We start from the raw sequence: 23,270 nt of genomic DNA on the forward strand, positions 1-23,270 counted from the left end.
ATCATTTGAGACTGTGGTATATTTTTTCATATATTATTCCAATGTAAAGCTCTTCACTTTTTTTCTGCTCTACATTTTCCACTCATAGTGTACATGTATAAGCGTAAAGACTTTGCTTTTCGCAGGTACCTGAGCTCAGCTCCAAGCAAGTTAGCACGGGGCTGGAACCAAAATAAATGTCCTTATGGGTTACTTTAGTGGGCAAAGGGGAGCCGTTTCTCTTCCCTAGGAGGAAGGCTCCTAAAGCTATGTGGAAATATCCCTGTATAGTGTGTAAGTGGATCAGACTTTGGGTTTAGACTTCCATAGCACATGCAAAGGGACATTGATCATGTCTTTAAAATGTTGTGCCTTTTAAATGTTACCTTTTTTCCCTCACCTGTTTTGACCCTTTTTTTCCCCAAGTGCTTTAGTCCCTTTAATGCCCATGGCACTTTTCCTAATGGCTCAGTGTGCTTTGAAGATGAGAGGATGATTTTGACATCTAAGTGTTTTAGTTTGGTCATATTTTATGTCAGAAGTAACTCAGAATTCAGGTGAACAAGGCTCTGCACTCCTTGCAGGGCTTTACAAAGTGCTGACCTTTTGTATGCTAATATAAAAAAAAAATTAACTGAGGATTCTATAAGCTCCAGTTGTTTATAGTTAAAAATTAAAATGTTGCCCTCTGTTTACCCAAAATTTTTTTAATACATTACAGATTAAATTTTCAGAGAACATTAAAAACTATAAAGGCTGCTAATTGTCAATTGAAGTTAATAAATAACATTTGTGGGGTTTTTCCCTTTAATACTAGTAGTCAGAGTTTTCCTGATTGTTGCAGCCAAGGCTTTTATCCTTGGGTTTAAACTGTTTTTCATAAACCCTATATATTCCTAGGCTGTCCTTTGTGATAGCATTATCACAGCATGATAATTTTGCTTTCTCACTATTGAAGAGTATTATGAGTAAGTGAAATCTCAGGTGTTTATCCTCTGGCACCCTTTCTCTCCCATTTGTGAATGTTTTTTAACTTGCCAAATCCTCTCAACCAGAGATCTTGCTCTCTCTGTCTGCTGCACTAACATAGGAATGTGTGCCTATGTCTCCCGTCTGCTGAAAGGAGCTGGCTTTACTTGTCCTCCTGCATAAAACAAGAGCTGTGGAATGTTCCTGGGCAATGCCCTACTCCTGTGCAGTGCCATACCATTTTAGGAACCCAGTATATGCTTAACGATATTGCAGAAATAAAGTAATTCAGCATGGTTATGAAAGATTCAAAATCTTCTTTCTCTCCATCTGAACTGTTAAACCAATTGGTACAGCTGTCCCAAGTGCACAGTGCTGCATGGAGGCAACTTAGTAATACAGTTCTTCAGGATACAGTACATTCTAGGAAGTGGGAAGCATTGCTTTCATCAAATTTCTTATTCAGATGTACTGTGGCAGAAACAGAGTACTGTTCTGAATGAGAGGGATCAGGCTTAATGTTGCAGGTGGTAAGTGCTCTGCTTATTTATTCCCCAGTGTTTGAGTACAGGTCTGTGCTCTGCTTCATGAGAGGTTCAAGACCAGCATGTCAGATCACACTGGACAGCCAAAAGTTTGTGGAGAGTGAACATTTTGAAGGAATTAAATTCTCTTTCAACTGTAATGTAAAATTAAAATGATAAGATATTATTAAACATGTTTGTACTCGATGACTTGTAATTCACACCAGTCTGGTTCCTCATGCTGCTACAAACAGTTGTTTCTTACAGGTGACTGTAATGTATCTAGACCAGAGTTAAATTGTATAAAGCTGTCTTGCGGCAGTGTTCTTTCTGTTTTTTCTTTCTCAATCTACTGCTTTTCTTATGCAATGTACAGCTTCTCTTCTTTCTCTGAAAAGGTCTTGGAGCTCCTCCCAGTCCTGGGGTAGCTAGGAGAGAAGTAGAAGGTAACATAACAATTTTTGTATTCTAGAAATGGATTTCTAATTTAACACTTGAGTAATATCATTGCCCTTGTGATACTAAAGGTGGTTTCATGAAGGTATTTATCATGTAGGATCTTTCTTCTTTTATTTAACATACCTTTCACTCATCCAGGTTGCTTCCTGGTTTTCAGTGGTGGTGGGAATTGTTACAGAGGTCATTTATGAAAAGCAAAATGAAAACTTGGAGTGCCCCTAATCTAGAATGCTTTTAAGGCTGACCCTCAGAGGAAGCTGTAGCTGACTGGTCATCAGAGTGACCATTATACCTGTACCTAAATCAGGAATCTAGGGAGCCTGACTTTTCATAAAGAACTACATACATTCATATATTCTGGGGAGAGAAACTTCCATTTGAACAATTTAGTTTATAATTTAATATTTTGCCTCTTTTCTAAAGAGCACAGTGTAGGTGTTTTGATTCTGATAGACAGCTGTGTGTAACACACAGTTATGAGGAGCATTTCTGGTTGGAGTACATGGGACTACAGCTGGATGGGTCCTGCTTTAGCCATGCCAGCAGAGTTATGGGCTTGGATTTCTTCCTTGTCCCTCAGGAATATGTCCTTCACAGCAAACAGCAATACAAGTCCTAACAGAGTCATTGGCAGGGTTTCCTCCTGTATGCTACAATTAATTTTGGCTGCATTGCTGGTTCATTTTTCTAAATTAGCAAAATCACTCTATGCGTAGAATATTTGAGGTTGGAAGGCATCTTTGGTGGTTATCAATTCCAGCTTCATGCTCCAAGGAGGGTAAATTGGCACCAGGTTGCTCAGGGTGGGAGCTGCTTCATGAGAACAGTGCCCACAAACCCATTCTGACTGGTTCCAGGGCAGTCTGATAGCTGGAAGCTGATTTGATGAACTGTGTGATGCACTACAGAGTTCCTTCCACTTACTGTCACTGACATGGTGACTTTGCCTTCCTGGGAAATAAGCAGCAGAAACTCAAGCCAGAATCCCAAACCTTCATGCCTGTTAGAAATTGTGCACTTTTCTGAGCTAAAGGTAATTTTTTCACCTCTTGCACTCCCCAGTTTGAATCAGTTTGCATCTGAGGTTGTCATCAGTGTGGCCATGGTGAAGCTGATGCTCTAACAGATATATCCCATAAACGCAGAGAGTGGGTTCAGGAACTGTTATATCAGTTCTCTTTGTTTTAACCACTGCTTGTACTTGAACTTGAACTTGAACCACTGCTGTACACTTGAACATGTACAGAATATACCACTAAACAAAGCAGCTTCCAACACAAGAGCACAGGGTACCTGTATAAGTGTGTGTCTTTAGCTTGGAAGAAATAGGATGTGATAGAAATAATTTGTAATAAAAAGGGTCAAATTACTTCATGTGTGCCATGCATAGGAGTGTGTTAGTGTCAGCTGGTGGATGTGTAATAAATTTTGAAATTTTGAAAAAATCATTGGTATCTCCTTGCTTCCATTCTCATTAGTAATAATGTAACATCATCATCTAATACCCATTTGTGGTTTATCTAACAGAGATAATCTAATTTTTTTTCCATGCTTCAAAGCACAAAAAAGCCCTGGAACACAAAGAAAAGATAACTTAGGTAATAGATACATGCTTTGTACTAATTATAATACAGACAGAAGATGATTTTGAAATAAGTGCTAAGTCAGTAATCTCTAATATCTGTTTCAGTTCGTAATCAGCCTCCACATGCAGCGGGTACAACCAGACCGGTAGGTATTGTTTTAAGATCATTTTCCTGCTAAGTGTCTGCTCTTTATTACATCTTTATTACATCAAGTAATGTTGTTAGTCATAGCAGATGTAAGAAATGTGCATAGTTGACTGTCAGTTAACAGTTTCTTTGAGTTAATTACCTCAACAATTCTTGTCTATTGACTAAAAATACTACGGGGGGGGGAAAAACCCACCAATGGATTACATAAACAATTGACATCTTATGATTACTTGATGTGTTATGGGGTTGTGTACCTTGTTTTAAAGACTAATTTTCATAAAGGTCTTCATGTAAAAATAAAACATTCAACTGTTTCAGCAAATATTAGTACTGTATTTCATTCCTTTATTTGTGGAATGGAACTGAAGGAAGGGAGTGAAGGGATTTATGGGCATTTAAATGCTTCACTCCACACAAGAAATCAAGAGATAAAATATATCTGCCTGATTTTTTTAACAGTAACAAGTGGGAGACATGCATGAGGGAAGAGGAAAGTGTTTTAACAGGTCTTCTTAAATAATTACTGAGTTATGGGATTGTTGATAATTCTTTGATTTTGCAGCATATTCCAGTATTGGAACTCCTGAAAACTGCCGTTGAAAGTCTCCATTGAAATAAATTTTACCAATTCATTTTTCTCAAAGAGATTGGTTCTTAACAGTGAACAATTCATGATCTTGGCTCTTTTTTCATTTTCCTGGAAATGTAAAATGGCCTCTTCTAAAATTTGCATAAAGAAAAACTGGTACATACAAAGGAAAGAGTATATTCATTTTTCAATCTGTGCTTCCCTTTTTTTTTTCTTCATAATCTGGAGCTAGCCCAGGGTTTGCCATTTCTAAATCCAAAGAAAATCTGTACAGAAGAGACTTCACCAGTGTCTTGGTACTGGCATAAGAGCAACATTTTTTGTCCATATTATCAAAACAGAAAAAGCAAAACCAAAAAGTCTCCAAAACCCAAAAAACACCAAACATAGTAAAAGGCCTGAAAAAACATCTCCTGAGATGCCTTAGCTCAACCCTTGCTTGGATTTCCTAACTAACATTCCAGGACTTGAAGGGAGCTACAAGAAAGATGGAGAAAGAAGGGACTGTTTCCAAGGATCTGGAGTGCCAGGCCAAGGGGGAATGGCTTGAAACTGCCAGAGGGCAGAGTTAGATGGGATATCAGGAAGGAATTCTTTCCTGTGAGGGGGATGAGGCCCTGGCACAGGGTGCCCAGAGAAGCTGTGGCTGCCCCAGGATGCCTGGAAGTGTCCAAAGCCAGGTTGGACAGGGCTTGGATCAACCTGGGATAGCGGAAGGTGTCCCTGCCTGTCTGGAACTGGATGGGTTTTAACGTCTCTCCCAACTGAAACCACTCTGTGATTCTAGGAATGTTTCTTGCCTTTGTCTTGGGTGATTTTTGGATTTAATTTCAAGGATTTCAGGACCAGGGACAGTAGCTACAGTGGGTACTGCTTCTCACTGAGGGATCCTGAGGGCTGATTTACACTTTCTTTCTCTTTGCTTTCTGTTCCTTTTTGATATATTTTTAATTTTTTTAATGTACATTTTAGTGTATAATCCAATCATCCTCCTGCCTACTATCAGAATATTCAAAGAAATAACAAAATGCATTTGGCAGTCTCAGGCCAGACAGGAATTTATGAGATCAGTTGGCTGAAAGAGTTCAGAACTTGGTAAATGGACTAAACCAAGCATAAGGAATCACGTGATATACAAAGTTAGGGACATATATCTAGTAAAATTTAGATCAAGAATGATACTTCTTTTTATAGTGAAGTTCCTTTGCTTGTTTGTAATTAATTTTTGCATACTGTTGTTCAATAGAGTTTGCGCTGAAAACCATTTCTAGAATGTCCTGTGGTACACAACATTTCACAGGAAACAAATGTTACAAACTATCTTGTCTCACAATCCTTTTTCCCTTGAACTCTTGAAATTTTTATCCCAGGGCCTTTTATTCAGCTTTCAGTGTGGTGTTTGTAATTTACTCTGCTTCAGCTGTAATCTGGAATAGCTTCCTATGTCTCTTTAAATACTGATGTAGATTTTTAAATTTACTTTCCCAGCATATGAACTTCTATTCCATCAACTTCAGCAAGACTTCAGCCTTGAGATGAGGCAGAATGTGTGTTTCATTAATACTGTTTGTTGAGAAACAGGAGACCTCCAGATAAAGTAGTTGCTCTTGTTGGTTTTGTTGCTTACAATTCATAGGCATAGGTAAATTATCTTATTAATACCAGCAGAATAGTAATTGTTTCTAACATCGTTTGCACAGGTAAATATTTATATAAAGTTGAAAATAGTTGTAAAAATCCTTTGCTTTGAATTGAACCATCATAATGTTTTGAAAATACATTCTTTGTTCTTGCATGTGCATAAAAAATCAGTTCAGCAGCTGTTATCAAAGAATTTATTTTTCACAGAATCCTGCTTATCCTGAATCATTTAGCAGTAGATGACTACAGATCCAAAGTTAACTAAAATACTTTCTTTTTACCAACTTTCCTGTCAGACTGTTCCTCCTCGAGCTGGAGTTATCAGTGCCCCACAAAGCCATGTCCGTCCCTCAGGGGCAAGACCAGCACCTGAAACTCAGACCAAACCAACTGAGCCACCAAGGGGTAAGTTTACTTTCGAAGTTAAATACAAATGTCACCATTCAGTCAAGTGCTACAGTCTATGGTTTGAATGCTTTGTTTTCAACAAATCTCTCCAATTTTCACTAGAAATTAAGATTCTTGGATGTAATAGCATTTGGCAATTTGTGTTAAGCATCCACAAGTATTGCAGACCCTTTCTAGATGCTAATCTCAAGATCACTTGAGATCTTGACCCATAGATTTCATGGTATCAGAGAAACTGAGTAAAGATTGCAGTGTTTGGTCTGAGCACACTGGTGTGTCCCATTCTGGCTGTTGATCACTGGATACTCTATGCATTGGTAGTTCTGTCATCATAAGATTTGGAATAGCATTTATGTCTGACTCTTAAAGCAACTTCTTAAACTTACAGTTTAAAAAAAAACTTTATACATATAAAAATACATGTTTTATAATAGTGACTTCCAAAATACTTTTCAGCACAACTGAAGTACATTAAGGAGTGATGTGGTTTCTGGTTCTGTGTTTGTGTAAAATCTCAGCATGGTTTGTGTTGGAAGGGACCTTGAAGATCATTTAATTCCATGCCTCTCCCTATGGGCAGGGCCACCTTCCACTGTCCAGGTTGCTCCCAGCCCTGTCCATCCTGGCCTTGGACACTGCCAGGGATCCAGGGGCAGCCACAGCTTCTCCGGGCACCCTATGCCAGGGCCTCATCCCCCTCACAGGAAAAATCTTTTCCTGCTATCTCATCTAACCCTGCCCTCTGTCAGCTTAAACTTAAGTAACAATTTTTAATGGAAATCTACTGAGTTTTTGATAATTTCCAGTCCCGTTGCCATGAACACTGGCTGTTCTTACAGCCCCTTCTTTGCAGTTCTCTTTGGTGCTTCCCCATCCTACCATCCTTAAGATTGGTTACAACTCTGTACTGTCAAAATCACTGCAAATGTACTTCCAGGCTCACCATTGCTTCCTGAACCACTAAAGCCTCAGGCTGCTGGACCTGCTCAGCCCAGCACTCCTGTGCTCAGGATGCAGGAGCCCCTGATCCCTGTGGCACCGCATCCATCTCAGGCCAGTGCCCCGCAAAGTCTGGAGCCCCCGCAGCCGCCACCTCGTAGCCGCTCATCTCACAGTTTGCCTTCTGAACCTGCTCCCTCCCAGCAGCAAGTAAGTAAAAAAAAATCTTGTAGATACCTTCTTTCACTGTGTAAATTAACACATCTTGTACTGGATGCTGCAGACTTGTGAGGAACTCTTAAAGCAAACACAGAAACAAAAATACGGGTCTAAAGATTGGATTCAATGGCCATGGGGGTCTAGGAGAGTAATAATTGCTTATGTATTGTCCATGAATAACTAACATCTTAAATACTAAACACTGAATTTAGGATTTCTTACGATGGCCTTACAACTTGTGGACAGCTCATTCTTAAAATCTTGTCATTTGGCAACTTTCTATGGAAAAACACTCAATCTAAAAAATTTAATTTTATAATGGTATGTGCATGACAAGCTGTAGAGTAAGTAGCTAACACAGGTTTTAAATAGTTATTGCATGATGTGGTGCTTTATGTTCGTGATCGTTCATTGAAGGGAGATGATATTGATAAATAAATTAATCAATTAAATCAGTATATTAATAAATACTTAAGAGAAATAGAATTCTCCCCATTCTCCAGTGTCAGTTAAAATACAGAAACCTATCCACATAATGTGAAAATTTCATACAGTAACATTAACATTCTGTTCTCTGGGAACATTCAGACTGTTATGATAAAAAATCACCAACTTTTTCTAGGAAAAGCCATAGTTTCTTACTACTGCTTAAAAAGGCAGAAGCAGGTTTTCAGTGCTGCTCAGGATTTTTCTTATGCCTGTATCTGAAGGCCTTTTTTGCTACAACAGTTAATGCCTATTTTGTACCACACTGAAGCAGCCAAATTCAGTCCTCAGTGAGCTGATTTTTGAATTCAAACTGAAAAAGCTTTAAATGCTTTTCCTTTCTTTCTCCTGAACCTCTTTCTTTGCCTGTGAACTGCTTTTAATTTTGGAAACTTAGACCCAAAAATACAGTTTTCTGAATAAAGGTCTTTAAAGAAATACAAGGTCTCTTGAGAGGTAGTGAATCCCAAGCCCATCCTTCTGTGCAAATCTTGATTGTCATATTGAAGAAATTAAATCTCTCCTTATAAAAATAATCGCTTGTACAGTGTGACTATTCAGGACTCTATACAACCCATACATTGGAAAAGAGAAATCGTTACTGTAAATAGATCTTCTTTACTGTAAAGAAAGGAAATTCTAGAGTTCCATAGAATGAGAGGCATTATGTTTTTTTCAGCTTGCAAAACTATTACTATAGATGAGGGATAATACCAACATAGTTTCCAGAATGAGAGCTATGGGGCTTTTCATGTTAGTAGACTAGAATTAGACCATCCCTACTCAGATTCATATGATTCATCTCCAAAAAGCAGCACAATCAGTTGCACAATGAGTGTCTGTATGGAAATATCATTAGAATGGACTTGAGTTGGTCTTTTATGACTCTTAATGGTTGAGTTTACAGTAGAAGACAACAGAAATTGAAAAATTAGTGTAGTAAATCCTTGGTGTTGGTATTCATAGCTCAAAAAATGGCTTTGTGAAAACTTCTGAAAGTATTTTTAACATGAGGTTGCTTTGTTAATTGGATTTTCTTCCTAATTTTCTTTCCTTTGATGTCTGTTTCTCTTTCACAAGCAGGAGCAACCATCAGGGTAACAGGTATCTGACTATTTACCAATCTTGTATGTGGCCTCCATCTATTCAAGCAGAAAAGATGTATGAATGTTGTTTTCATACATCTGCAGTCCCATCCCTGTTAAAAACCACCCGTCTGCATTCATGGATTGACTGTCATACCATAGTTTGCTTTTTCCTTTCATAGTGCATTTAAAAATGAGACTGCATTTATTAGGGCCAGAGCAACTATTTTGTGTCATCATCTTTTATGAAACAATTGGACCCTCACCTATGTTGCTTAGTCACTGCTGAGCCTCCTGACTGCAGTCTGTGTGGGGAAAAAAAGATCAGTGTTGGCAATAAACATTCTCTTTAATGCAAATAAATCCTGATGCTATTGCACTGCCAATTTTTTTTTTCAAAATAAACCCCATATATCACATTTCTCAAGCAACAGGAGTAACTTCTCAAGGAACTTACTATGACCCAAAGCAAAACAAACTGTTACAATTTTTAAAACATTTGGTTCTAGAGTTACTCAAAGCAAATTTTTATTTAGAATAAGGAGCAGTTTGGATTCATAGTTTCTTTGGGATCTTCTAAATGACCACAAGACTTAACCAGTTGGTGCCAGGCTGCATTTGATCTCTATTCCTTCTACAGTTCAGTTTTTCACATTTTCCCTGAAGTTACTCAATGCCTTTGTTTTAATATTTTTCTGCAAAAAACTTCAACTATAGACAGTCAATTCAACTGTTTGGGTATATTAAGTTTATCTGCTAAAATCTTAAAATATTTTTGTGATATTTGAATTCTTAGAAGCTGTTTCACTTAAGCTTAATTCATTTGATAAGGGGAAGCTCCAAACTCTGTTCCATCAGTGTGCGTTCTGAACAAAGTAGATACTGCACCTTTTAGGACAGTTTGTACAAGGTAAAAAAGTTGTGTTGTTGTTTGAAGCACTGTACAAAAACAGGAATATTTTAGTTTTAAAAGCTGAGAAATTCTGTGGAGAAAACAGTCTTCTCCAAGGATAACTTGTTATTTTAATTATGAAATCAGTGACTGTCCCTTTCCATGCCAAGAAGTACTGGAGATGCCTAGGAATGCCTATCTACACAGAAATGTCTGCATATACTAATAACACTAATGTTTCCTTTCATTGTGGTGCTTTAATGCTGCTTGTAACATCAGTATGATAAACTCCCAAACAATGTAACCTGGAGCTTTTAATTTCATAGTTGTGCTGGGCTATCCCTTGCTTAGAATACAGTAGCATTTCCCCAACATTTTCTTAACCAACGTTCATTTAATGTTTTTTGCTGAGATTGTGACCTGCAGGAAGTAGGTTCCAGCTGCATCAACCACTGAGGAGGGGGGGAGTGGTGTTCAACAATTTACAGGCTTTTTGTTAGACAGGGGGCTCAGGCTGTTGTTTCCATTCTAGTTAAAACAAAACTGGATTGAAGTTTCAGCTGAGAAGTGAGAAGGGGGGCAGTAGGAATAACCTGGAACCAGCTGCATGATTCCTGAGCACATTGTTTCCTTTGCAGCTGAATCCCAACAGGACATACGGCACTAACCCTGAACCCCAGCTCAGCAGTGACCCTTTTGAAGACCTGTCATTTCAGCTGCTCGTGTCCAAGATGCAGACGTCTGTCCAAACATCACCTGCTCCAACCTTAAACCAAAAGGAGTTGATACAGTTGCCTTCAGCAAGGCAAAGAAATGCGGATAATTCGAATACTGTAAATTGCATGCCAGCAATGCCTCCTATTCCAACCTTTCACTCATCCCAGGAACATCAGCACATGTCTCCAAATCCATTTATTACTGGGCTGAGCTGCTCAAATCCATTCGCTGAAAGAGCTCCTAATGCTGGGAACCCATTTAGGACAGAAACACGGGAGTCCGGGATAATCTCACAGGTACTGGTAGGACCTACTGCTTCCCACCCATTCCCTCCTCTGCCCTCCCCCAGCTGTAACACAAGCAAGCCTGTGTTTCCTGTGGATGCAGCTGAAAATACATTTTGCTTGCGAAGTAAATCTCTCAAGGTAGAAAACCTACAGCCCAAAGGGTGGGTGACGTTTGATGAGGACGAAAGCTTTCACACAAAGCTGAAGCCATCTGCGAGTGTTCCGGATTTTAAGCGACTCGGCTCCGGGAAATCAGCTGGATTCCCAGGTTTGCTGGGAACTGAACAAAAGACTTTTCTTGGTTCAGACTTTAACTTTGATGGTGACTGGAATAAAAGTTCTACTGATTGCTTCTGTACGATGACAGCAAGAAAACCACTTGCACCCCCTGTTCCATCCAGAGCAACCAGCAACAGGTCCCCTGCAGATCCCTTCCCCTCCCTGGCTCCCAAGGTGTCACCAACTCACGATTTTACAGAAAGATAGACGGTCGGAGATACAAAAGGTTGTATTTGTTGCTACATTTATCCAGTAGAATAATTGGGCATTTGAGATTATTCTGTGTGCAATAATTAATTGTTAAATGCACTGAAACTTAACTCTGCTCATAAACAGCCACTTCTGCTTGTGTATAAATTTTGAATGTGTATATATGGTAGAGCACAAAAAATGGTCTGAAGTTTATTAAAATCTCAATGTAATAGTATTTGAATAGACAAAAAGAGAAGAAGGGTGAGCTACTGTCTCACTAAAACCTATCAATCCTGGACACAGATTTTTGATTAGGGAGCTCTTTCATTTCTGTTCTCCTTTGTGGAATTTTACAAGAAGAGGCTCCCTGCTGGTAGCCTCCCCTCTCCCTTTTGACTGTTTTGTTAGTTGATATTTATAAGTATTTACCAAAGAGCTGCCAAAGTTTATTGAGATTTGAATGTTGACAAATATTATTTAGAAGCTGTTTAATTTATAACAGAGGCTATGGATATTTGTAAGGCCTATATTTGAATTTGAGGCACAACAAAAATAGTTTACTTTCAAAATAGAAACAAAACTTTGCATATTAATATATTCAATTAATCTCCTGTGTCAGTACATTTCAGTTACTAAATCCTATTGTGACATACACTCACTAGCACTAATTCAGAATAATTGTTCCATATCATCCATTTATTCATTACTATTTTAACTGTACTTCTTTTTTTTTTTTTCCACAAATTGGAAACAGCTGATATAGCAAGCTTTTCCTCAACCTCTGGAAAAAGTCCCCTTTGGCTTTTGAGATACAAAGCAGTATTTACCAGTTGCAGACTTTGTAGTCTGCCAGCCAGGGGGTGAAACAACACGCTTGGATTGTATTTAAAGTAGTGAAATATCCCAGGGCAGCACGCTTTTTAAATGCTCAAATGCTCTCACAACATGATCCATGAAATAATCTACTGTTCCTTCGGACAGCCCCTGGTTAGCCACGAGCTGCAGCTGCCTAGAGGAGTGATAGTGAGTTTTCTATTGCGCTTATTTCCGTTCAGGTCATTCAAGTTGTACATTTGGAACAGCAGTGGTACTACTTGTGCTTCAGTGTGTGAGTTACCTTGTTTTACTTGCTGTTGCTGCAAACATCTGCGTGGTTGATGTTTTGGTATATTCTTACATTAGCAAACCAAATTCAGGGGGGAACTTTTGCTAGTGGGAGTCACGTGGTAAATATGTTGTCGAATATTTAATTGCAGTGATTAAAAACTATCTGTCTGAACTGTACCTGGTGTGTGGCACCTCTGCACTTCACAGGACTGTGGGGACCACAGGGAACACTCCAAAATTCCAGTGTGTGTGTGTGTGTATATATATATATATATATGTATATATATATATGAGCTGTAGAAAGGCCCTGCCATGTGTTGACAGGAGCAATGAGCAACAGCAGATGCTCTGAAAACACAGAGGATGGAGGTGAGACCCACTCCCCATGTGTCCCTGGACTCTCGGTGTTCCCTGTCCTGTTGTCCCTGCTCACCTGGAACACCCAAGTACACATGAAATATTCCCACCCTTCTGCTCTGGGTGGTCATTCTCTCTCTGTGCCCCTGTGTTACCAAATCCTCCTAAATTGGATAAGTAAAACCATCTACGACTGTCTTTTTAGTGTCAGCAAGTCAGGCAATACTTTATTCTTCGCCAGGAGCAGTGTGGCTGACAAAATTCCAACCTCCACACAGACACTGATACTGAACTTTTTCACTTATGTATACATTTTAGTAAGCAAAGGCATTAACGTTCATTGGTTCTAAATTACATCATTATCTTTCATTAATTAGTATTCTGTTATTTACTGGTTATTGATTTCTTACTTCTTATGCTAATTAGTCCATACTGCTATATCTTTTTCTATATTTCCATTTATTAGGGAATTTCCAGTGCATATACTGAGTTTTCATCTGGTAGTTTCTGTGTGTCCTTGTAATCCATAAATTCTGCATTCTAGATGTCCAGCCTCACCAGTCCCTCTTTCTCTTCCGGGCTTTGTTCATTGGACATATCCGAGTTAGTTTATCAAAATTGAATGTTTCAGGGCTTTTCCCAAGCTGTCCCCAAAAAAGTAACTTATAACAACTTTGCTAAATACTGGCTGAGAATGATTTTAGAATAGTCCACTATTTATAATTTATATACATATAGGTGATGATTAATTAAAACAATTAATTCAAAAGCAATTAAACTCTTCAACTGCAATTAGGAAGACGGTCTGTCGTTTCCAACGGCGGGCGGGGCGCGCGGGCCCTTTAAGCGGCTCCCGTCCCCTCACGGAGTGGCCGGAAGTGGAAGCGGCGGCGGGACCGGCGGAGGCGCCGCGGCGGCGGCTCTGGAGCGTCCCGGCGGATCCCGAAGGATCCTGGTGCTACCAGCGGAGGCGGCAGCGGCCCTCCTCCGCTCTCAGGACCTCCCGAGGCGCCGGTCGCGGGCGGTCCCCGCGCTCCATCCCTGCCGCGGGTATCCAGGGACTCGGCTCCGTTGCTGAGGGGCCGCCGAGTCTCGGCCATGGTACGGCTGCACGTCAAGCGCGGCGGCGAGAGCCAGTTCCTGCTGGAGGCGCCGGGCAGCACCCGCCTGGCCGAGCTGGCGCCGCTGGCCGCCCGCATCCACAACGGGCGGCTGAAGGTGCAGCGCCTGTGCTCAGGTACCGCTTGGGGCCGCGGGGGGCGGGAACGGCTCCCAGGCAGTGAGAAAGCGCCGCCTCCGGTCTTAACAGAGCTGTGATCGCACAGCGCAACCGCGTGTGAATTTCCGGCTTTGGTGTTTTAGTGAGGGCGCTGCACCCCGCTGAAAACTCCCGCTGCGTGCGCCTGCAGCTAGTGCACGTAGTGGCTGCTTAAATCAGGGAATCGGGGAATGGTTTGGTTTGGGAGGGACCTTAAAGCTCCCGCAGTCCCAACCCCTGCCGTGGGCAGTGCCGCCTTCCGCTATCCCAGGTTGCTCCAAGCCTCGTCCAACATGCCCTTAGACACTTCCAGGGACCCAGGAGCAGCCGTGGCATCTCTGGCGCCCTGTGCCAGGGCCTTACCACCCTCACAGGGAAGCATTTTTCCTCAGGATCCCATCTAACCCTGCCCTCTGTCAGTTTGAAGATGTTTCCCCTTTTCCTGTTACTCTAGGCCCTTGTCCAAAGTTGTCCTTCAGGGCATTGTGAAGTGCTCCTTCGTGACCAGCAGTGCCCCAACCTGTGTGTGACGTGATACTGGCTACCACCAGCATCCCCTGCCATGCAGTGGAGTTAACGACGTGTCTGAATTAGTGCTGAGTTCACTTCTGGGGCAGCTTTAAAAGACATTTCTCATCCCACTGTGGGGCTGTCAGAGCAGAGATTCCTGTTAGGTGAGCCTGACCTGGGTGTGCAGCACACTCACACCTGCTGTGTAACAGCCACAATATTTGTGGGGTGTCTGAGGCCATACTGACACTGCTCTGAAGTTTAAAAAATCTGACCAGGGAAATACCAAAATAAAAGGTTTATGACCACTAAATACCATGAGGGTTTGCATCCCTGTGGGTGTTATTTGTTATTTTGTTTTACTGGTATGTAAAATGTATAAATTTTAACATAATTACACCATCCCTATCTATATTTGTGTGTTTATATCCCTTATTATTTATTCCTTATATTTACCTGTTTAAAAACTAAAAGCTAGGGGCAAGGTTTATGTGCATGTACAACGTGTGAAAGGCTTTTGTAAATGGAGTATAGTAACAGAGACTTTTAATCTTGTTCTCTAAACACTCTAAAGAGATGGAGGAGCTGGCAGAGCATGGTATTTCCTTACCTTACAATATGCAAGGACTGACAGAGGAGCAGATCAAAGAGCTGAAGTTGAAGGATGAGTGGGCAGAGAAGTGTGTCCCAAGTGGTGGAAGCATCTTCAGAAAGGATGAAATGGGGCGAAGAAATGGATTTGGTAAGTCAAATGTCAATTCTTGTTTCCATCCCTTCAGACACAGACAAACCATAATATAGCAGGGAAAAACAAATCTCTAAACCTGGAATGGGATAGCCAAACTGTAAGTTCCACACACAGGAATTCTGTCTTGGGTTGGAATCTGGGATAATGCTGATTAACAAGCCTGAAGAGCAGTATCTCTCTTCAGCACATGAACAGTCACCAAGAGCAAGTTTGACTGTTCCAGTTTAGTTTACTCTCCCCGTAGGTAAATGTACTCTGGAAAACTGTTTTTTCCCAGGGACTCCAAGATACATCAACAGATTTTTTTTTCTAATATTTCTCCTTTTTTCTCACTGACCAGGACTCAGATTCACTGAGCATGTGTTTGTAAGTGGAGGACAGCCTTGTGATATTGACAAAGTTAGAATATTGAACAGTGCCGAACCAAATGTCATCCAATGATGCACTCACGTGGGATATAAGATGGGAATGAGTATGCTTTAGCTAGATTTTTGTTTTTGAGGACAGGCTTTTTATAGCAATTAAAATAGATAAGTGATATGAAATGTACAGCATGTTTGCAAAACTGTCTTCACTGTTAGACTGAGATTTTAATTAGAATTAATTAATTAGAAAAGTCAGAAAACTGCAAACTGTTATGCACAGTTAAAGCATGTCTGCCAGTACAGACCAGCAGGGAAGGAGCTTTACTTGGTTTGTTGTGGAGGGTATGGGATTATGGTTGTTGCTTTCTACTGAGGACCTTTGTCTCAAATGAAGTTCCAGATCATGGAATCACAGAATAGTTTGGGTTGGAAAGGATGTTTAAGCTCATCCACTTCCATTCCCCTGCCATGGGCAAGGACATCTTCCCCTAGACCACACTGCTCCAAGCCCCTTCCAATATGGCCTGAAACACTTCCAAGGACGGGGCAAATACCAGTCATGTGTCTTTGGGAAAAGTAAGTTTGTTTTTTCTATGTGAAAAGTACTGCTTGTTTCTTAAGTAAGTAAGAAATACAGGAATGAGTGATCTAACTGGTAAATTGGCTGCAGCTTAGTGGTATTTCTGCTGCTTTATGATTTAATACTGTTTCATTTGCTCACAGTGCAATCTGGACAGAATGCGTGCTTGGTTTCTTTACAGTAAGCGTAGGCTATGAAATATGTCTCTTACTTTTAGCTCCAAATGAAAAAATGCAGCAAGTTATAAAGAAGACAATAGAAGAAGCCAAGGCATTAATCTCAAAGGTGAGTTTCCTCAAGTGGTCTGTGGGGCTTTCCTAGTAAGTGCTGTGGAGTTTGGCATCTGAAAAAATCAGACTTTTTTCAGTGCAAGGGCTCACAGTTGTTGAGAAATGCCAGGAAGTGAATAGCCTCATAAAACCTCACATTTTGGTTAATGATTTTCTTCAAGGTTTTGGCAAGTGGTTCAACAGGTTAAGGAATCAGATACTAAACTCCAAGGGAATGCTGACAGCCGAGCCCATGTGGAACGATTAAATCACATTCAGTTTTATCCTTGCAGTTTGCTATTGATGTGTTCTTTGGGTGAATGCTTGTCGTGCTTTCTGGTGAAAAATTAACCGCATTCTGTGCTGGTTTTGGAGTTAATGAAGTCTTTTGACTTTTATGTGTAATTAATTGAAAAATATGTTCTAATCTCTTAGATTATCACAGAATCACAGATGGTTTGGTTTGGAAGGGACCTTAAAGCTCATCCAGTCCCACCCCACTGCCATGGGCAGGGATACCTTCCACTAGACCAGGTTGCTCAGAGCTCAATCCAGCCTGGCCTTGAACACTGCCAGGAATGGGGCAGGGGTTGGGCCTTGGTTTGACAAGCACTTGGAGTCATGCTCAGTCCTGTTGAGTATGTGTTTTCAAAGACAAGCACAAGGTTTGCCCTGATGGGACGGTGCTCTCAGGCATTCAAATTCACATTGCCAAATCTGTAGGTGCTCTGTGTTGTGTTTCAGCTTTTGTATGACTTTGAAACACAAATTTAGTAACATTTATGAATGGAGTTAAGGATAGTTTGGGAAGTGGTTTGTTAGGTTCACCACTTTATAATGAAAAAAAAGAAGAAATGTGTATTTGAGGTTGTAGTGGCATGTTAATCAGATCAAGAACATCCACAAGGAGGCAACATTCCCTTACCTTAGTACTTAAGAAACTGTTAAATCTGTAGGGAAGACCTTTATTTCTTATCTTCCAGATGTGTCATGTTCCTCTTTTATCCTTGCCATAGGGTTTGCAATGATCTCAAGTACTTGGTCTTACAGATCTCTGCATGAGCTGTACAGTTTACCAAGCTTTACACTTCTGCTCACATGTGCTCTATTTTTGTCTCGAGTTTTAAGTCTCTTCCCCATCCCTTGTTTGAATTTTGCTGGCTTGAATCATGTTCATGAGTTACAAGTGATTGGAGCCAAAGCGTCCCTGTCTGGCATCTGTGGTCATATGTGTTCTGGTTTGAGTCCTGTGTTCCACAGGCAGTTGTGTTCTGCACAGTTTAGTGATTTCCCTTGTTTGTTTCCTCTCCCACCCTATGTAAGCAGGCTAAACAGAGGGGCCAAAAGTGAGAGATGTACTCCCAAGTCAGTATTCCAGTGAGGAAATTTGCACTCCTAATACCTTTGTGCAGCCTGTTAGCTCTTCAGATCTCCCATCACTTAACCTTTGAACTGGCCACAAAGCAAAGTCTTTCTGCAGGTTTGCTTGTATTGCCAATGATCCCTGTCTGTGTTTCAGAAACAAGTTCAGGCCAATGTGTGTGTTAACATGGAGATGGTGAAAGATGCATTGGAGCAGCTCCGAGGGGCTGTGATGATTGTGTATCCAATGGGATTGCCTCCACATGATCCAATTAGGATGGAGTTCGAAGATAAAGAAGACTTGTCAGGAACTCATGTATGCAGTAATATATTCCCATTATATGTAGTCCTGGGTTAAACATGGGCTATGCTGTTCTTCATCTTATTGTTTTGTTTATTTATTATTGAATAATTCAATTATTATTAAATAATTAAATATTTATTTACTTAATCTTATTATTTTGTTATTGTTATGAAGGTTGTTTTTACCTCCAGTGTGGAGAATTTGTTGCCCAAAGTGTTTATATTAGATCAAGATTGAATGGAATATAAATAAAAAAAACATAGATGAGTATGAGGAGAAGGATGTAGAAGTAGAATGTAAAATTACATTTCATGTTGGGAATTCCAGAAGGATTTTTTTTTTTCCCTCAGAAAAAAAATCTGGTTTTGAAAAAAAAAAAAAGCAAGAAACAACACCCCCGACTCTTCACCTTGTTTATTTTGTCACAGGCTGGAACTGAAGTTATAAAAGAATCGGAAGCACAGTTATGGTGGGCAGGAAAGCAGCTGGAAGAAACAAAGTTGCTATCTGACTATGTAGGCAAAAATGAGAAAACAACCATCATTGTCAAGATCCAGAAAGTGAGTATTGCTGGGAGATGGCTCTACAAGTTCCTGACCCTTGGCTGTCTGTTCTCTGTGGAAGAGAACTATCCATAGGAGTATAAAATGGATTAGATTAGTTCCAGCTTGAGCATCTTAAAACTGTACATCTGTTTTAAGGTTTGAATGGATTATACTCTGAGGTTTTTCCTTTAGCCTGTCAGTTATGTACTGTAGTTGCTATTTCTTGCTCCATAGTATCTTTGTGAAGCACAACAAAGAGGTATTTAAAGAATAGATGAGATACAAACTGAAAACTCTTATGGCAAGTCTTGGCACTTGCAGTGGGTTCTGCAGTGCATCCCTGAGGGGTAAGTCAGGTGATTTATGTGTTCATTACTTAGAAGACCAGATTTGCTTTTTCTTTCCTCTCCAGGGTCACTGGAAAATGGCATGGCATCTCAGTGGCCGCTGAAGTGTAGGTTCCCAGGAGTGTTGTCTGTTTAATTAGTTGATGGACTTGCTCAAAGAGCAGGAGCAGTACAGGGGTTCCTCTCTGCCTAAACAGCCTCAGACCCTGTTTGTTCTCGAGAGCATCCACCATCTCCATGCAAGATGCTGTGTTTGCAGTTGCTGACAGCAGGTGTTTTCTGCTGTGTCCATTGTTTCTTCCAGGAGGACGGTTGCCTGGATAAGAAATTTCCTTTTCTTTGTAGTGGTTTGTAACTCCCTTACTTCCCTGCATTACTGAATCCTATGCCATCCTGTGTCTGTATTAGTAGGGGAGCTAAAGATGTGGGCCCATCCTAAGATACCAAGAGTGACCTTAAAACAGATTTATTATGCCTTCTAGAGTGGAAATTTAAGAAAAATAGACTCAATCCTGTTTGCATCTTCCATTGATGTCCACAAAATTGACAGCATGGTTCAGATACAGAGATGAAAAAATAAACCTTACTTGAAAAGATAACCCTCACTTCCCTGTGAGGGTGGTCAGGCCCTAGCACAGGTTGCCCAGAGAAGCTGTGGCTGCCTCATGCCTGGAAGTGTTCAAGGCCTGGCTGGACAGGGCTTGGAACAACCTGGTCTAGTGGAAGGTGTCCCTGCCTGTGGCAGTGGGGGTGGAATTAAACGATCTTCAAGGTCCCTTCCAACCCAAACCTTTCTGTGAATGCAGCCACAGTTTCTCCGCATTTATTTTCCTGTCCTGAGGAACCATATTAAATTTGAGCAATCCAGTTGTCTGAAGAAAGGTTTTTGTTGTCTTTGTATAGCAGCTTCTCCTTTGTATCACAAAGGCCATCAGCAACATTTACAATTTCCCTTCCAGAAAGGACAAGGAGCTCCGGGGCGGGAGCCTGTGATCAGTCATGAAGAGCAAAAAGAGATGATGCTGTACTACTACAGGAAGCAGGAGGAGCTGAAGGTAAGTGTTCCTTTGGTGCCCGAGAGCTGGGCTGCTCTGACAGAGCTCAGGCTGCGTCCCTCACTGCCTCCCTCCTCTCTCTGCCGCAGAAACTGGAGGAGGAGGAGGACGACTCGTTTCTAAATGCTGAGTGGGCAGACAACCATGCTCTGAAAAGGCAATTTCACGGTGTAAAAGACATCAAATGGGGTCCAAGATGAAGCTCTGCAAACCCCTTCTTAAGCTGCTCAGTTGATGCTCTTGTTTGCAGCAAGGAGTTGTATTGTGTGTGGTAGATTCTTCTGACAGCAGCTGAAATTGTCACTTCTGTGGCCTTAGGTGTTCAATAAATGTTCATATTTCTCTGTGACTGCAACAGCACTTTTCTCTGCAAAGAAATGAACAAATTCTCTTGATGTTTTGTATTTTATTAGAAACTTGTAACTTGGATATGGAAATGTCAATCTGTTTCATAGATAAGAGATCTAGTAAATATGTACAGGAATGTTTGGTGTTGTTCAGAGTGCTCTTTATACTCTCTTCTCATTCTTGCATTACTATTAGATGGTGTGCTTTGGAGAAGATAATTTATTTAACTAATCCAGGGAGAATTAGGATTTTTTTATGTGGTTGTTCACATTTCAACATAGCTATTTCCAAACTGTCATTTTAAAATGAGTTAACCTCTTAATATTTGTTTAAAGGAAGTGTTTTTATATAGACACTAGTTATATCCTTCTGGAATGCATCATTTTCATTCTTTGGGTTTAGTTTATCTTGCTGGTATGTAGAGGTTGACAGTAATTTGTATACAAAAATAAGCATCATTTGCAGGTAGATTGGATAAACCCAAGTTTAATAGCAGTAGATCTCTTAGGATGGAAGTAAAGAAATCATCATGATTTTCTGTATTAGTATGGTTGAAGAAACACCAATCAAGTTAAAAGTCAAGTGTTTGGTGAACTCACAGCTTGAAGATTGGATGCAGAAAAGGTTATTAATGCCACTCAGTGAACTATTCATGGTGGTTTTATGTCAATCACTGATTTTTTTACTGTTAGGGAATTTTGGGGTCTGGTAGTTTTCTTGAATATCAACTTTACAGTAACATGACTTTTTACAAAAAGGAAAACCAGCATTTCTGAGTTGAAAAACTTCAAATCATTTTCATTTAAAATTTATTTGGAATTATTTCACATGGCAAAAAATGTTTTTTAACAAAACACTTTGTTCTACCACTTCCTAAGAGGAAAATCAGTGTCCTGGAGTTTATAATATTCTCATTTCCTCTCTGAAAGCAAGAGAAAAGCAGGCATAGGAAATATTTAACACAGTTTCTGCACTCATTTGACTGCTGTTCTCTCCTGTAACTGGTGCTGGTTTTTTCTTTAGTTGAGCAGACTTTACATAGCATTGATCCTTTTCAGAGTTCTCACAACAATGTGAATCTGCTGGATTGATTCGTTGTGGCTGAAACTGAATGAACTCACTGGAAAGTTATTAAAGAGTACCGGAACCCAGGAAAGCCTATGGGTATTTAACTATCCAAGGACATAATGAGATAGAAACACCACACTTTTCAACTTTGCAAAAGCGTTTTGCCTTTCTTTTAAACCACTTATTTCTGGAAGTTCAAGAGGAGCCATGCCCTTCCAAGGAGAAAATCCATTCTCTCTCAAAGGAGACACACAGCAGAACATTACTAAAATGTTTGGTTTGTGGCCATCACCATCCTGATGAATGAAAATGGTTTCCACACCTGGTTTCATTCCTTTTCTCCTCTTCATGGTTTTGCTTTCCCACATTTTGCTCCATTCTCTGCCTCATCTAGGATTTGGAATTATTTATTTCTTGCTTCCTACAACCTCACCCAGTGTTCCTAGTGACAAACTTGAGGCTAACTTCAAGGGAGGAGTGGGGAGTTCAAACAGCCACACCAACGCTACATGTTGCCTTCCAGCAAGTTCAGATGTTGATGCTGGGTCATATAATTTCCAGTAAATTTCCAGTTTGTCCTGCCCACAGCCGTGTGTGGGGCACAAACCAAATAGTCCAAACAATTTGCAAGCTCTCCTTTGCAGTATTTTCTCCTTAGGCTGCTCCTCTGGGAAATTGCAAGGATTTGACTGCTGAAACTCCATCCCACAGCCAGCCCTGAGTGTCCTTCCCATAGCATTGCTGCTGCTGCCTCATGGCACCCTTCCTGTGGATACCTCCATCTTCAGCCTGGAGAGATTCCAGCTATGGCACTTCAGCTGCTGGTTTTTTCAGGGCTTGGGACAGATAAGTGCATACCTCATTAATTTTCTGTTTTGTCTTCTGGATACTTTGGGTGTTGTTTCAGAAAGATCCAAATAATTCATTGTCTGTTTATCAGGTTTTTCCATGTTTGTCTTCATTCTGACTCAGACTGCTGTGAACAGTGAACATTTGGAAATGAGGTGAACCACTAATTGACAGCTTTCCCCAGGTAGACTTGGAAAATTTATGCAAAAAGAATAAAATAGCAACCCAAATTCAGACTATAAATAGTTCAAAGGAACAGATCCTGAGTGAAGCCTGACCTCCCAGCCTGGAGAAAATGCTGGTTCACCTGCCCTGCTCAGTTTCTTCTGGTGCTGGGGTTTGGACAGGGTTTGCCACTATGTTTGAGGATCCATTTAAACAGGCATGCATTATTAAGCACTGCACTTTTTCTTTTTTTTTTCCCTCCAAGCACATTCCCAGTGGCTGTGAAATGCTCCATCCTGGGAAGCAGCTGCTTCTCTGGCACCTGCAGGAATTTTTTACTGTCTGCCCACCAGTGTGTGGTGCCAGGCAGGGAAGAAAATCAGGAGGGGATCAAGTCATCAGTTAAATCACTATTTCAATACAGAAGGTCTTTTTCCTCCAAGGCTGTAAAAGCAAGGAGAGGAGTGGGAGTTGGGAAAAGTGAAGCCTTTTGCCCTAAGGAAGGGACTTACTTCTTAAGCTGCAAACTGCTTTCTGCTGATCTTCTGCCACTGCAGTTGTTTTGCCACCAGGAGTGAAGACCCTGATTTCAGCTGGGAATCCCAGCAAGGGGTATCAGATGGACAGATGTG

General features: G+C 40.6%; 2 protein-coding genes across 16 annotated transcripts in view; both read left to right on the plus strand.

Annotated features, from left to right (window-relative positions):
- The window catches only part of SYNJ1 (synaptojanin 1), a 51,045-nt gene extending 38,360 nt beyond the window's left edge, over positions 1 to 12,685 (plus strand). For 6 of the 15 annotated variants that reach the window (XM_088051546.1, XM_088051545.1, XM_088051548.1 and 3 more), the window contains 6 exons: positions 1,871 to 1,918; positions 3,491 to 3,529; positions 3,622 to 3,662; positions 6,194 to 6,302; positions 7,243 to 7,454; positions 10,565 to 12,685. In XM_088051546.1, coding sequence (XP_087907672.1) covers positions 1,871 to 1,918; positions 3,491 to 3,529; positions 3,622 to 3,662; positions 6,194 to 6,302; positions 7,243 to 7,454; positions 10,565 to 11,416 — 1,301 coding nt within the window. In that variant the 3' untranslated portion in view covers positions 11,417 to 12,685. Of the gene's footprint in view, positions 1 to 1,870; positions 1,919 to 3,490; positions 3,530 to 3,621; positions 3,663 to 6,193; positions 6,303 to 7,242; positions 7,455 to 9,029; positions 9,054 to 10,564 lie in introns of all 15 variants that reach the window. The other 9 variants (XM_088051555.1, XM_014253551.2, XM_088051557.1 and 6 more) reach the window with 5 other exon arrangements.
- Positions 12,686 to 13,767: 1,082 nt separating this feature from the next.
- Positions 13,768 to 21,509, plus strand: CFAP298 (cilia and flagella associated protein 298). The gene is made up of 7 exons (XM_005524059.2): positions 13,768 to 14,102; positions 15,208 to 15,375; positions 16,544 to 16,611; positions 18,115 to 18,273; positions 18,690 to 18,821; positions 20,113 to 20,208; positions 20,298 to 21,509. Exons 1-7 carry the CDS (start codon positions 13,964 to 13,966, stop codon positions 20,406 to 20,408), a joined length of 873 nt encoding a protein of 290 aa, XP_005524116.1. The 5' UTR covers positions 13,768 to 13,963; the 3' UTR covers positions 20,409 to 21,509.
- The last annotated feature ends 1,761 nt before the right edge of the window (positions 21,510 to 23,270 follow it).

Source organism: Pseudopodoces humilis, chromosome 2 (assembly GCF_049639895.1).
Source record: "Pseudopodoces humilis isolate 2021_Gansu_Grassland_sample_001 chromosome 2, ASM4963989v1, whole genome shotgun sequence".
NCBI classification, from domain to species: Eukaryota; Metazoa; Chordata; class Aves; order Passeriformes; family Paridae; genus Pseudopodoces; species Pseudopodoces humilis.